Raw genomic sequence first — 15,324 nt, 5'->3', positions numbered from 1 at the left:
GTTCGACAGTCACTGAAACATCCCAAGTCTACTGATGACTCCTTATACTTCATCGATGCCATCATGGAACATGTTGGGGAGTTTTTCAGCGAGATTTGTGGAGGATCTACCTCCGACACTCAGATTCTCGATAGGGAGATTCCGGAAATTGAGATGGTTGCCATGACCGATTAGTCCTGGGATGACGACACCGAGTCACATGGCCCTGAATCTGGCGTGTCTGCTGGGATCGTACGAGACGATCCGATGGATCGACCTTCCGTCGAGAGTCCTCCTTCTTTCTTAGAACTTAAGGATTTTCCTGCCCATTTGGAGTATGCGTTTTTAGATGAAGAGAAGAAGCTGTCGATTATTATCGCACCTGCTTTGACGGAGGTCGAGAAGAAGAATTTGTTGAGGGTGCTATGAGAGCACAAGGAAGCGATTGCATGGATATCGAAATTAAGGGTGTCAACCTTTCGTTTTGCACTCATAAAATCCTCATGGAGGAAAATTTCAAAAATGTCGTTCAGCCGCAAAGGCGGCTAAATCCCGAATATGCAAGAGGTTGTGAAGGAGATCCTTAAACTCCTTAATTCTGGGATCATTTTCCCAATTCCTGATAGTGCTTGGGTGAGTCCAGTTCAAGTGGTTCCTAAAAAGGGTGGCATGACTGTCATTACCAATGAGAGAAACGAGCTCATTCCCACTGGGACTGTGACTGGATGGAGAGTCTGCATCGACTATGGCAGGCTGAATTCTGCCACCAGGAAAGACCACTTTCATTTACCCTTCATTGATCAGATGTTGGAGCGTTTGGCAGGTCAACAGTACTACTGCTTCTTATATGGTTTCTCTGGGTATTTCCAGGTTCCGATAGCTCCTGATGACTAGGACAAAACCTCTTTTACATGTCCTTACGGAACGTTTTCCTATAAACGTATGCCATGGGGGCTGTGTAACGCTTCAGCCACATTTCAAATATGCATGGTGGCTATTTTCCACGACATAATCGAGGACTCCATGGAGGTGTTCATGGATGATTTTTTTGTATTTGGGAGTTCCTTTGATCATTTCCTTTCTAATATTGAGAGGATGATGGCCCGCAGCGTTGACACCAACCTAGTCCTTAACTAAGAGAAGTGTCATTTCATGGTACGCGGGGAATTGTTTTGGGGCATCGGATTTTTAGTGTGGGGATAGAGGTTGCCCGAGCGAAGGTCGGGACCATTTCTAATTTTCCCCCGCCCACTTCTGTGATGTCACACCCCAACCTACGACGAAAATGCATGGGTGTGAACTGATTGTCCACAGCTTTCAAGGTACTATCATGTAATATTAAATGTGACAATATCTATTAGATTTCATTAAATAATCATTTACATCAAATTAACCAAAGTACATAAATTAAAATTAAATCAAATAAAACAAATCCAATATTCTAATTCTTGTATCTTCTTCTCTAGCATGCAACCTAAGTTTTCTTCAAAAACAAGCTTTAGAATCACATCACACGACCTGCATATGCGTTAAAAATAAAATAGATTTTGTCAACACTAGGTTGAGTGAGTACAACACCAGATTTAAGACACTATAATAATAATAATAAATAAATAAAAGTGCAAACTGTTCCTGTGAGATAAACAGATAACCCATAGCACATAAACAATCAATCAAACCATAAAGAATAAATAAAGGGCTCTTCGGGAGTTACCAACGGGTATCCTAATTACAGTAATTATGAAAATAAATATGGATTGATGATTGGGTGTAATCTTACAAAGGCTATTTATATCATTATTTTATTATTAATTTCATTATCAAGTTTTATCGTAAATAATAATAGATAAATAATAAATAATAATATTTATATAAAATATGATCTTTTATAAAATGTCTTTTTATATTATATGTTAAGGTATTAATTAACTAAAACTAGATGGAGGTTCGGGATTTGATGATTGAGTGTAATCTTACAAAGGCTATTTATATCAATATTTTATTATTAATTTCATTATCAAGTTTTATCGTAAATAATAATAGATAAATAATAAATAATAATGTTTATATAAAATATGATCTTTTATAAAATGCCTTTTTATATTATATGTTAATATACTAATTAACGAGATAAAATTTTAGTATTTTATTTTAAAACCTCTTTTAATTATAAAACTTTAAACAAATGTTAATAACAAATATATATATATATATATATATATATATATATATATATATATATATATAATTCTAGGAAACTATGTCGGTTATTGGTGATTTTAAATTCAACCATTGATTAACATGATCCAGTGGCTATAATCTATTCTTAGTCTTCCTAGGAAACTACTTGTTTTTAGGATAACCCTCACCACTATAACCGACATAGTTTTCTAGAATTATTCTTTCAGCATAGGTTTTAATGTCAAATGTCAAAATTTTATTAGTTCTTACCATTCCTAGGAAACTATTTCTTTTTATTTGAACTATTTTCTAGGGGTGAGTTATAATAAAAAGAAATAGTTTTCTAGGAAGGGTAAGAATAAATCTAAGCCCTTGGATCTATAATCTAGTGGTTGAGAATGGTAGTTTTTAAAATACCAAATAGTTTCCTAGGATCTAGGATTTAGGCTAAATAGTTTCCTAACTCTAAATTTTATGTTATTTCTATTCTTCCTACAAAACTATGTCTTTTTATTTTAACCATTTTCTATATATATATATATATGTATATATATACACACACACATATATATGATTTTAACCATGAATCGGAAAATGACCAGTTAATGTGTTGGTGTTAACAAAATATCAATTTATTATTAATCTTGTGGTATTTATAATTTAAATTGTTGAATTAATATATTATGTATAATTAAAATAAACTTTAAAAAATAAAAGCTTCAAAAAGTAGGATGCTGGGACTCAAACCCTGGTCCCAGCCGGCTTGATCATAAACACACCCACACCATACAACCAGCTGCGCTGGGGTGTCTGGCGGTAATCAAACACAACAAAAAAACATATAAACAACCAAGATTTCCCCTAAGTTTTTAAGAACCCTAGAAAATCCAATTGATCCATTCGTTATATATCTGTTTAATTAGTGATAGGGTTAATGTTAATACGATAAATAAAGATCTGTAAACATATGTCAATTACACGATTCGATGAAGAAATGATGGGGAACGACGGAATGAGGACGACGGCCAAAGACGGAGTTGGTTAGGGTACCAGCAAGCCACGAACAACAAATTAATATTGGGGGTTTAGTCTACGCTGGTTCTAGGATCGTTTCTGCCAAATAAATTGAATTATAATGTTCGATATAGGTGTATTCATTGACGGGTTGGGACGGTTTAAACATATAATCGATACACGTTATACTGAATCTTGTTTCCTAATCAATTAATTCGGTTAGGCCGAATTAAGGAAGATATATCATGTTTCGAATCATTTACCAGGTTAATTTGCGAGAATTGAGGTGCAATACACGATTAGGGTAAATGGGTTCGGTAAACGGGTCAGGTAGATGGGTTTGGTAAGTGAGTAAATGGGTTAAATGGTTATAAAAATCAAAAATTTACAATTTGGTCCTTACATATTCAAGAGGGAATCATAGCTGGGTAAAAGTTTAAGATTAGGTTAATTTTGCCAAAATATGAAAGTTATAAATATGCTTTAATAATTAATTAAATAATATAATAATAATTAATCTTCTCGATAAATGCGATAAAAATAACCCGGACGTCAAAATGGGTCGGGTATTTAATATAAAATATTAATTCGAAAAGCCCGAGTTGTTACATGTGAAATCCATCAGGAGTTTCTAGGTCATGCTGGGTTCTACCGCCGCTTCATCAAATATTTTTCTAAGATCAGAAGACCCATAACTAAACTTATGGAGAAGGATGCTCCATTCGTTTTTTCTGAGCAGTGTATTGAAGTGTTTGATCTTTTGAAAGACAAACTCGTTAACGCCCTGATCATAATTGCTCCCAACTGGTCATTACAATTCGAGCTGATGTGTGACGCGAGCGACTTCGTAGTCGGAGCGGTTCTTTGACAGCGGAAGGATAAACACTTCCATTCGATTTACTACGCTAGCCGGACCTTAAATGGTGCACATTAGAGTTATACCACCACCGAGAAAGAGCTTTTAGCTGTGGTGTTTGCACTCGATAATTTAGGTCCTATCTGGTTATGTCTAAGATGATTACACAGACCATGATGCTATTTGATATCTATTCAGCAAGTAGGATGCTAAGCCTCTTCTTATCCGATGGATCCTGCTGCATCAGGAGTTTTTTATTGAGATCCGTGACAAAAAGGGGGCCGAGAATATGGCGGCCGATCATCTTTCGCGTCTAGAGGGAGCAGAGTTAGGAGATTCGGGGGTCAGGATCGATGACCTTTTTCCGACAGAGAGTCTCATGTTTGTTACAGCACAAGAGGAGGGTTTTCCATGGTTCGCTGACCTCGCGAACTATTTAGCAGACAGGTATATCACGAAGATGCCTTACCAGCAAAAGAAGAAATTCTTTGCTGATGTTAAGTAATACCTATGGGACGACCTCTATCTTTTCCGTATCGGTGTTGATTAGCTGATTAGGAAGTGTGTAGATGCTAAGGAGGGATGGCAGATTCTGAGCCGTTGCCATGTAGGACCGACAGGAGGTCACCATGGTGCGAGTTCGACTGCAAAGAAGGTGTTTGATTCTGATATTTATTGGCCTTTGATTTTTAAGGATGCGCATGTGTTTGTGAGAAGTCGTGATCGTTGCCAGTGTGTCGGCGACATATCATCGTGAAATGAAATGCCCCAAAATGCTATTTAGGTTTGTGAGGTTTTCGATGTGTGGGGCGTTGATTTCATGGGACCATTTCCATCTTCGCGTGGGAATAAGTACATACTCATGGCCATTGATTATGTTTTAAAGTGGGTTGAGGCTAAGGCTTTACCACGAATGATGCCCGAGTTGTAGTACATTTCCTTAAGAGTCTTTTTGTTCGTTTTGGTGTCCCAAAAGCCTTGATAAGTGATCGACGTACTCACTTCTGCAATGCGCAGATGGAGAAGGAGTTGCAGCGCTATGGGTCACCCATCGGCTTGCGACCGCCTACCACCCACAGACTAGTGGGCGGGTGGAAGTGAGTAATTGGGGAATCAAACGTATTATTGAGAAAACTATTGGTTCGAATATTCGGGACTGGTCCGACAAATTGGATGACAATTTGTGGGCCTTCCGTACAGCCTACAAAACTCCGACCGGTTCCACGTCGTTTCGGATGATTTATGGGAAGGCTTGTCATCTTCCTATTGAGTTGGAGCACCGTGCTTCATGGGCCCTCTAGAGGGTTAATCTTGATTTGTCGGATCACGCGCAGAGGGCGCTCGTTTCCATCAGCGCGTGAGTTAGAGGAGCTCCAGGATCACGCGCATGTGCAATCGTTTAGGTATAAGGAGCGGACGAAGGAACTGCATGATAGAAAGTTGAAGGGTAATAAGCAGTTCAAGTGCGGGGATATGGTTTTATTGTATAACTCCCGGTTGAGGTTATTCCTGGGAATGTTGAAATCCCGATGGTCGGGACCTTTCACAGTCACTAAGATATTCCCGTATGGCACTATTGAGATACAAGATAAGAGCGGGAAATTTAAGGTGAACAGTCACAGGTTGAAGCACTACATATGAGAGCCGGTTGCTGATCAGACAGTCGAGGTATTCTACGTTGACTCACTCACCGAGGCATAGACGTATTAGATGTATCACTCGGGAAACAGCCTGAGTTGTAGAGTGTGTATTATGATTTTCTTTATTATCTATTTTATTTATTTTATTTTTGTTAGTTAAATTAAATAAATAAATAAAATAGAAAAAATAAAAAAATACAAAAACACAAAAATATGTTTATTTCTTATGTTCTGTTTTATATTTTGTACATCGCTACATGCGAGCGAGTTTGAATTATTGCAGGCATTATTATACGCATGGTAGCTTTGATGGCGTTTTGAAACTAGTTCTCCCGAGGTTGCGGACGCGAATGAAATGCTTTACGGTCGTTCGATTGATACACAGCTGGTGAAGATTTTGCATATAAACCAGGGGAGTAACCCGTTCTCTGTTTTATTATTGAAAATTTTAAGTTCTTATTTTATTTTATTTTTCTTTCTTTTCCTTGTTCTCAACGAGGACGATTTCGTTCTAAGTGTGAGGATGGGAGTTTATTTTACTTAGTTATAGAAAAATAACATATATATATAACATTTTTGCACTCTTTCGCTTAAAAATATGTCGGTTACTAAAGTTGATGGACATATACTTGTATATGTTCGGTCATGTTATCTACTTGTAGAAATACGGGATAACCATTTACCTGAAAACTGAAAGTGACTGGGGTGATTGTTGTGTGTTTTGTTTAATTATTTCGCTTAAGATTATGTCGGTTACTTAAGTTCGAGGGACATATGCTTATATATGTTTGGTCCTGTTATCTACCTGTAGACATACGGGATAACCATTTACCCAAAAACTGAAATTGACTGGGGCGATTGAATTTAAAAAAAAAATGAAAAAAAATTGTTTAAAAAAAATGTCCCTTGAAATTTGCTTTTCTTCTACGTTAAGCAGGAAATGATATTATTACCGTTGTGTTAACAAGCTCTCGGAACTTTTGAAAAAAAATAATATACATATATATATATATATATATATATATGTATGTATATATATAATAAAAGAAGAGATGGTTTGCATATCTGATTTTAGATGTGTCAGTAGGCCTAACTAGCTTTGATAATCCTCTTTAGCATATTTAATATACCTAATAATTTGAGAAACGGTCAAAATGAATTTCGATGCTTAGTGATGATTAACATAATCTAAAAACTTTGATATGGTAAGACTTGGATGCACTCAAACCAGCACACCACCACAATGTCCATCTTTTTACGAGCTTAGAAAATAGTTATATTTATTTAGGTGCAAAAGAAAAAAATCTTTAAAAATCATGAAAAAAGAAAAGAAAAAGTACAAATAAAAGATGAAAAAGCATCCAAAAATAGTAAAAGAGGCAAAAGTTGCACATACTAGACGGGGCTGAAAGTTTACGTGTTTTTAAGAGGATAGTGACTCTGAGGTTATCGCTATTGGGACTCGAGATTTTTAGTCAATAAATATCAAATTAGGGATTTATAGGACAAAGTCCAATAATATTTAGGAATAGCTCGTACGGCCTCCACATGACCATTCATCCATCAAATTTCACCGAGTGCATCTACTTAGTACCATCAATGAGTCCTTAGCTTATGGTGATTTGTCGAACCAGTCTATTTCGACTCTAGTTTTTCCATCTCTCTTTGTCTGATACAGATTAGCTGTAGCTGTGACTCTTTTAAAACGATTAATGCAATTGGGGACTTGATTGGTTGGTGGCTGGGTTAAAGTGGACAAATATACCGGCAATCGTGGTCAATATGTCGAGTTTTTCTGTTGTTTTAATAATATTAAATAATCTGGGAGTTTGTTGCTTTCACTTGGTTATGATCCTGTGTAGATTTCTTTTTCAGGGACGAAAAAGACTTAAGTGTGTGGATGTTTGACGTGTTATAAAACACACTTATTTTCCGCACCATTTATCATTGTTTTAGACGCTTTTATATCCAATATTTAATGTTTCTTAACTTGTTTGGACATGATCTTACAAAGTTATATACATTTCGTAGGTTGGGGATTTTAAAAAGGAAAAAGAACTGAGCTTCTCAAGACTTAAAGGGGCTTTATGATTAAATTTTGAAGAACTAAGTTGAAACCCGACCCAAGCCCACTTGTGTGAAGCCTTGCATATGTTATATATTATTATAACACAAAAAAAACCCGAAGCTCCTAATAATAACCCCCGATCAATGGAGTTGGTAGATCACAAAAGAAAAAAAAACCTTAACCTAGTTGAAAAAAGTCCCGATCGGAGGAGACTTGTGTTCAAGGAGAAACAAAGAAATAAAAAATATAATACAAACCAAGAATGTAAGGCCCCGTTGGATTTTCTCATAAACACAGTTCTCAATATCAGAGTTAATTAAAACTTTCATAGAATAATAATATTAATAATAGTCAACCATTCATTACAAACATCCATAACTTGTCTTTTAAAACATAGCATAACAACATATAATATCAAACATCATAAAAGATCTTCAGATGCCAGTCTTTTCCAATCCTGCCATGTGTCTCTCTCAGGCCAGCTGTCTCAGTCGATTAACCTGCGTGTATACTAAAAGTCAGCTACGCTGAGTGAGTTCTAGTTAATCAGACGATATGCAATACATTCACGTACTTACATATGTACCCGATGGTACAAACCTTCATATTTACTTACATACTAACATACATACGTACTCTCATCCTTTATTTCATACTTACATACATACTTTCATTCATACATATACGTTTAAAGAGCATTCCGCCCTATAATCTTTGCCGATATTATTAGGGTCGGTTCCCTACATTCGCCGATGTTATTAGGTTCGGTTCCCTACATTCGCCGATATTATTAGGGTCGGTTCCCTACATTCGTCGATATTATTAGGGTCGGTTCCCTTTCTAACCATTCCTTTCATACCTTCTATGCATTCATAATTATAACTTCCATACGTACATATGTCATTTATATATCATATATGTATATCAATCATATATTTAAACTATCCCTTGACGGTACATGCAATATCCGAAGATCGTTCATGCATCGTCAAACATTCATTCATACTAAAATCATATAACGCATACACTTACACTTAAGGTAAGTGTATTAACTAATCACATCGAATATGCGCACAGCCCCGATAACATAACAAGTAATGGGGCTAGAAACTCGCCTAAACTCGGTTACGTTCACTGTTAACGGTTATTCCTTTCTTTAGCTGTGCGCGACTAACTGTATAACAATTACACGTATCAATTAACTATCACTACCCATATCGTATTTCTAGTTTATTTTAACCCTTGACGAACGGGGGTTCTATGGGCGGCAGCCCCTAGCAGGGTCCAAGGGGCAGAGCCCCTGGCTGGGCTCGAGCTGCCGGGTCAGCTTGGAAAAATTTTATTTCCATTAACTGTCTTAACACATTTTTCATTAGAATTCTAAATTATTATTTTATTTGCTAACTCATAAAGTTCGAGGGCTTCTTAGTAATTATTCCATTTTATGTTAATTCCAGGGACCTTTATGTCATTCTTTCAAAGTGTAATTCGTCATCCAGTTTCTTAACGAATGGGGCTCATTCGTTACTTCTTGACGAATGGACTTTATAATGAATTGAACCTTTATAACGAACTGAAACTTATAACAAATTGCTCTTATAATGAATTGAACCTTTATAATGAACTGGCCCTTATAGCGAACTGGTCTTTATAACGAATTGAACCTTTATAACGAACTGGCCCTTATAACGAACTGGTCTTTATAACGAATTGAACCTTAATAACGAACTGGCCCTTATAACGAACTGGGGTTCATTCGTCAGTTCTCCGTTAACGAATTTGTTTAATGAATGAAACTCATTCGTTATTCTTTCTTAACGAATTGACATAACAAATCAGCCTAACGAATCAGAGCTCATTCATTAACTCTCCGTAACGATTTTCTTAACGAATTCGTTACACGCGCGCCTAGGGTTAGGTCAGAATTTCAGGGAACATTCTCTGACATCCTTACCTCGTACACCGCCTTTCCGGCGCCGCCGTGCCGGAAAACTGGGCGGTGGCCAGAAAAGCGTATTTTACCCCATTTTACATCGGTTTTCACTGTTTTTCGTCCCGTTCGATCCAGATCTGAGTTAGGGTGACCCCTAAGCTCATCTTTTGATCGGTTTATACCCGTTACCATCCGGATCTCGTGACTTTAACGGTTTAGGGTGTCATCTAATCGTTTCGCGACTAGATCTAGCAGGTTTGGATCCATACAATATCATACTATCATTACCTCGGGTCGGGATCGGTTCTTCTTCTTGGTTTCGGTTAGAGAAAGACAGAATAAGAGAGAGAGCTTAAGTGTCTGTCTTTTATGGTGTATGGAATGGATGAAAATGAATGAATTAGGGAGTAATTGTGGTTTATATATTATGGGTCATGGGCTTAAGCCCACGGTATTTTCTTCCTTCCTTTTTAACCCAAGTCCATTACTCATATCCATTTAACCTAACACTAGCCCGTCTCATAATAACTCATTCTATTTTATTAACCGAAACGAGAAAACGAGATGTTACAAAGATCTCTTGGTCAACATTGGCGGTAGCTAGAAAAGAATAAAAAAATAAACCCCAAAGCAATCAATCCGATCGCAATAAAGGAAAAGAAAGAATAATATAAACCGACTCTTTGGTTTGGTCAGAATTTGTGGGCACGAAACAAGAAGAAAGAAAAAAATATATTGCAGCCAAGTTCACAAGGTTTCTAAGTGTTTCAAACATCCGAGGACAGCCAGGATCATCATTATTATATCTCCATACTCTTTGGTTTGTTTTATGTTCATAACTCTGTTGATTTTGATCTTGAAATTGACTTGTATTGCAATTGAGTTTATAATTGAGTTGTTATTGATTATACTAGATTGTGGATTGAATTTACTTATGAATTGGTTGAGTGTTATGATGGTTATAATAAGTGTTTGCTGCTGTCCAAAAATCATGCTTGGCTAATTTGTTAGTTCTACCTAGTGTGATGATTATTGTTCGGTTTTAATGAGTTGAATGGATTGTATGGTTAATATGATTTGAATTGCTATTGAAAGTTTGGTTTAATGACAAATTAGGTTGTGTTTAGTGGCTACCATATTATTAATACTATCTCATAATCTCATACTTCGTTTAATTGAATTGGTTTTGATTGATAGTTGTATGTTCAAGTCTTTACTTTGTGTTTAGAGTTTGTTTGCGGTAGGTACAACCGTAGGGTTTTGTTGAGATTGTTAATTGATATAGTTCAGCGGGTAAACACCTTCTTAGATAACGATAGGTGATAAGAAGTAAAGTCGTCTCAAAGCCTTTGCATGCTAGGATTAGGATTGCACGAGAGCGAGTTTGATTTTTGTCGGGTTTGGGTTTGTGAGCGATTAGTTGATCTAGTTTGTGTTAAGTTAAATTGTTCCTCTATCCTTGGTTGTGTAGTATTCATTTCCATTAGGTTCGAGTGTCGGTGAGTCCGAGAAGAGAGTCGGCATTAGAACACCTTAGTAATCGTTTTCCGGTTTGTTATTAAAATAAATTAAGTGTAAGTTAGGGTTTGTTAGTGAGACCGAGAGGTGATATAACTAGCTTGAGCGAACCTTAGTTGTGTCATCTTTAGATACCGGTGTCGTGAGATCATTCAATCCATTATATTGTTAGACCGTCAATTTGATTCTTACTAGGTAGACGTTTTCTCCATTGTCCGTCACCATCGTTAAGTTTTGTTAAGTGTTTCAGTTAAGTCCAGTTAAGTAAGTTAAGTTAATTAATTTAGTTAAAGTAATTTAGGTCAAGTAGTTTAATTATTAAAAATCAATTAAAATATATATTATTCTTAGGAAGGTCTTGTCTAGGGTTTAGTAATCATAGGCGTTTTTACGTGTCCATGTGCTCGATACTCGGACTTCTTAGTTCTATATTACTTTCGATCGGTACACCTGCCGGTTGTGTGTGGTTTTATTAGGAAAATCCATTTTAAAATTTAAAGCTTAGTTGTGAATATTGTAGAAAGAAACACTCATTAGACACACACCAATTTCCTTACTAAGTAGTCAAATTTGGATCGAAATTTTGATGATGTTATAGTTTGTCTCATTACAAATGTCTATTTTCAAAATTTATTTGCTAATTTCCAAGTTTACCCTCAAACACACACAATTAACATTAATAAACAATATAACACCCAATTTTCAAAGACATTATTGTCATTTGTAAGCAAAAAAATAATCATTAAATCTACCTTGAACTTTCTGTATTTTTACGAATACATTATTTTTAAACTCTCTTATCTTTACAAATATATTATTTTTAATTTCAATTTTAAATCAATTCTCCCTACGCTTTTAAACGACTAAAAACTTTTTCATACGTTGATACTTTTTTAAACAACTACACTATAAAAACAAACATTTTATTTACTTTAGTATGAGTATGATATTGCTATAGTTTTTTTTTTTAATTTAAAAAGAGTAACATATTATGTGATAGTTAGTTAGGACTGATAAACGGGTTAGACATGTTCATATCATGGCTCAGAACCGGTTAGAATTAGAACAATTTAAACATATACTTCGGCGTATCACGCGTGCACCAACCTAATAATAACAGTATAAATAGTAATAATAATAATAATAATAATAATAATGTATACAAAGTTACAAACTGTATAAGAGAATGAAGTCACCCCCACAACCTCCATGGTCGTCGCGTGTAAGCTGTCTTCTTCTTCATTTCTTTTTCTTCTTCTTCCTCTGTTCGTCTACCCTTATATAATAATAATAATAATAATAATAATAATAATAATAATAATCACATACCCTTCTATTCTTCCTAATCCACAATCAGACTCAGTGGGCCTCTTCACTCTTCAATCACATCTTCTATTCCGAACACTATCCCGGTTTTGCATATCCCAGATTTCAAAGTCCTCAATTTTCTTCCACCAATTCCGTATTGCGTGCTGATCAAGTATCCAATCTGTCAAAGATCCGTTTCCCAGTTTCTGGTATTTCAGTTATCCATGCATCTTATCCTGGTTATGCTTATCTTTAGATCCGTGTTATAGTTAACCTCAGTTTGTGCATTAATTCTTTAAATCGGATTGTGCAGGATGGAAATGGATCCTGGAAAGCTCTTCATTGGTGGGATTTCATGGGATACGAATGAAGAACGTTTGAAAGACTATTTCCAAACGTTCGGTGAAGTGATTGAAGCTGTTATTATGAAAGACCGGACCACGGGTCGGGCACGCGGGTTCGGTTTTATTATATTCTCAGACCCGACCGTAGCCGCACGGGTTGTCAAGGGTTCGGTTTTATTATATTCTCAGACCCGACCGTAGCCGCACGGGTTGTCAAAGATAAACATATCATAGATGGTAGAACTGTAAGTTCATTTTCCTAATGTTTGTTTGAAATTTTAAACAGTTATAATTTGAATCTGAAATTAATTAAATAGTTAAATTTGCAACAGGTGGAGGCCAAGAAGGCGGTCCCACGTGACGATCAACTGACCGTGAACCGAGCCAGCGTTGGTTCGGTTCACGGGTCGCCCAGGCCGATCCGCACGAAAAAGATATTCGTGGGCGGGTTAGCATCGACAGTTACCGAAGCAGAGTTTAAAAACTACTTTGACCAGTTCGGGTCAACCACCGACGCGGTGGTGATGTATGACCATAACACGCAAAGGCCTCGAGGGTTCGGGTTTATCACGTACGAGTTGGAAGAATCGGTCGATAAAGTTTTGCATAAAACATTTCACGAACTTAACGGTAAAATGGTGGAAGTTAAACGGGCCGTGCCTAAAGAGTCATCCCCTGGGCCTAACCGATATAGTAACGGGTTGAGTAGGGTTAGTAGTTATTTAAGTTCACTTGGTGTGTATAGTCCTGTTAGTGTGGGTGGAACTGGGTTTAGCCCGTCTAGCTATAACATTGCGCCGGGTTCTAATTTTGGGTACACGCGTTCAACAAATTCTTTGTACGGTTTAACTCCAAACAGGTGGTCTGGTTCAACTGGATATGACAGTTATGGTGATGAAAATGTTTCACTTTTTAACTCAAGGGACATTTGGGGAAATAGGGATTATAGCTACACTAATAATAATAATAATTCACAAAATTCGGGTAATTATGGTTTTGGGGGGATTTGGGGTACCCCGAATTCGAGTAATTATAGTTCTAGGGGGAATGGAATCTCGTATGGTAGGAGTAGTGGTGGTAGCACTGCCGTTCCTACCTCGTTTGGTGTGATGGATGATGGTGGTCGTTCGGTTTATGGAGACGCCATGTGGCGATCATCGTCTCCGGATCTTGATATCCCGGGGTTGTTTGATTATGGTTTTGGTGGTTCAGATGGTGTACGTGAAAATTCGGTCGGTTATGTTGGTTATAGTGTTGCTAATAGATCAAATACAGGTATAGTTATTTATCTGTAAAGTATATTTGTTATATATTTAAAATTTGTGTTTAAATATTTAATGTCATATTCAGGAATTGCTGCTTAGGAAGATTGTGAAGTAAACTTGGAGGGCTTTGAATTACTTGATACATATCAGATTTAAAGGTAATCAAAGAACTTGTTTTAAATTTATTTTATTTGGGTTTTTGAGAATTGTGATTTATATGAGATGTAAAACGGGTTTCGGTTTAGATACCGTCAACATGTTCGGTTTAATTTGAGTTTCCGTTTTTAACTGTAATTTCTAGTTTGGTCTTCAACTGTAATATCTGTTTATTTTGGCTATGCCTCAATTTCACTTGGAACTGTTTGATTGACACAGAATTTTAATATACACTGCTATTGTAACTCTCAACTAAGGGGGTGTTTGTTTTCTCTTCAAACATCTTCAAGGGAGCTAATGTCTGCAGGCGCGCAGACATTACCCTTGAAGACTGTTTGTTTTTTTTCTTAAAACAGATCTGAAGTTATCTTCTTTCATCTTAAAAGAAAAGCAAGGAAATCTTGCTTAAAACATCTTCACAAAAAAACCCTACTCTTCTCCCTTTGCAGCCACCCTCTCATCCACTGCTCCTACCACCGTCCGCCAACACCACCACCCACCGTACGCCGCCACCACCACCCCCGTACCCCGCCGCCACCGTCCACCACCATCCACCGCCACCACCACCGTCCACCACCCACCATCCATCACCACCACCGTCCACCACCCACCATCCATCACCACCACCGTCCGCCACCACCACCACCATCCATCACCGCCACCACCACCATCCATCACCCACCACCACCACCATCCATCACCGCCACCACCACCACCATCCATCACCGCCACCACCACCGTCCACCACCCACCATCCATCACCACCACCGTCCACCACCCACCATCCATCACCACCACCGTCCGCCACCACCACCACCATCCATCACCACCACCGTCCACCACCCACCATCCATCACCACCACCACCATCCATCACCGCCACCACCACCATCCATCACCCACCACCACCACCATCCATCACCACCACCGTCCACCACCAACCAAAACCATCCATCACCACCACCCATTGTCCACCACCACCATCCACCGCCACTACCCACCGTCCGCCGCCACTACCACCATCCACCACCACCACCACCTTCCACCACCCACCAAAACCAAA

The 15,324-nt window shown here is 37.4% G+C and overlaps 1 protein-coding gene across 1 annotated transcript; it reads left to right on the top strand.

Annotated features, from left to right (window-relative positions):
* Nucleotides 1-12,638: 12,638 nt before the first annotated feature.
* On the top strand, nt 12,639-14,384 carry LOC143568875 (uncharacterized). The gene is made up of 5 exons (XM_077054914.1): nt 12,639-12,669; nt 12,811-13,007; nt 13,061-13,086; nt 13,174-14,116; nt 14,192-14,384. The coding sequence occupies exons 2-5, from the start codon at nt 12,812-12,814 to the stop codon at nt 14,203-14,205; spliced, it is 1,179 nt and encodes a 392-aa protein (XP_076911029.1). The 5' UTR covers nt 12,639-12,669; nt 12,811; the 3' UTR covers nt 14,206-14,384.
* The last annotated feature ends 940 nt before the right edge of the window (nt 14,385-15,324 follow it).

Source organism: Bidens hawaiensis, unplaced genomic scaffold (genome assembly GCF_021521415.1).
Source record: "Bidens hawaiensis isolate Kalapana, Puna unplaced genomic scaffold, B.hawaiensis_p1.1 tig00024239_1, whole genome shotgun sequence".
Classification (NCBI taxonomy): domain Eukaryota; kingdom Viridiplantae; phylum Streptophyta; class Magnoliopsida; order Asterales; family Asteraceae; genus Bidens; species Bidens hawaiensis.
This window is presented reverse-complemented; position numbering and strand designations above follow the sequence as displayed.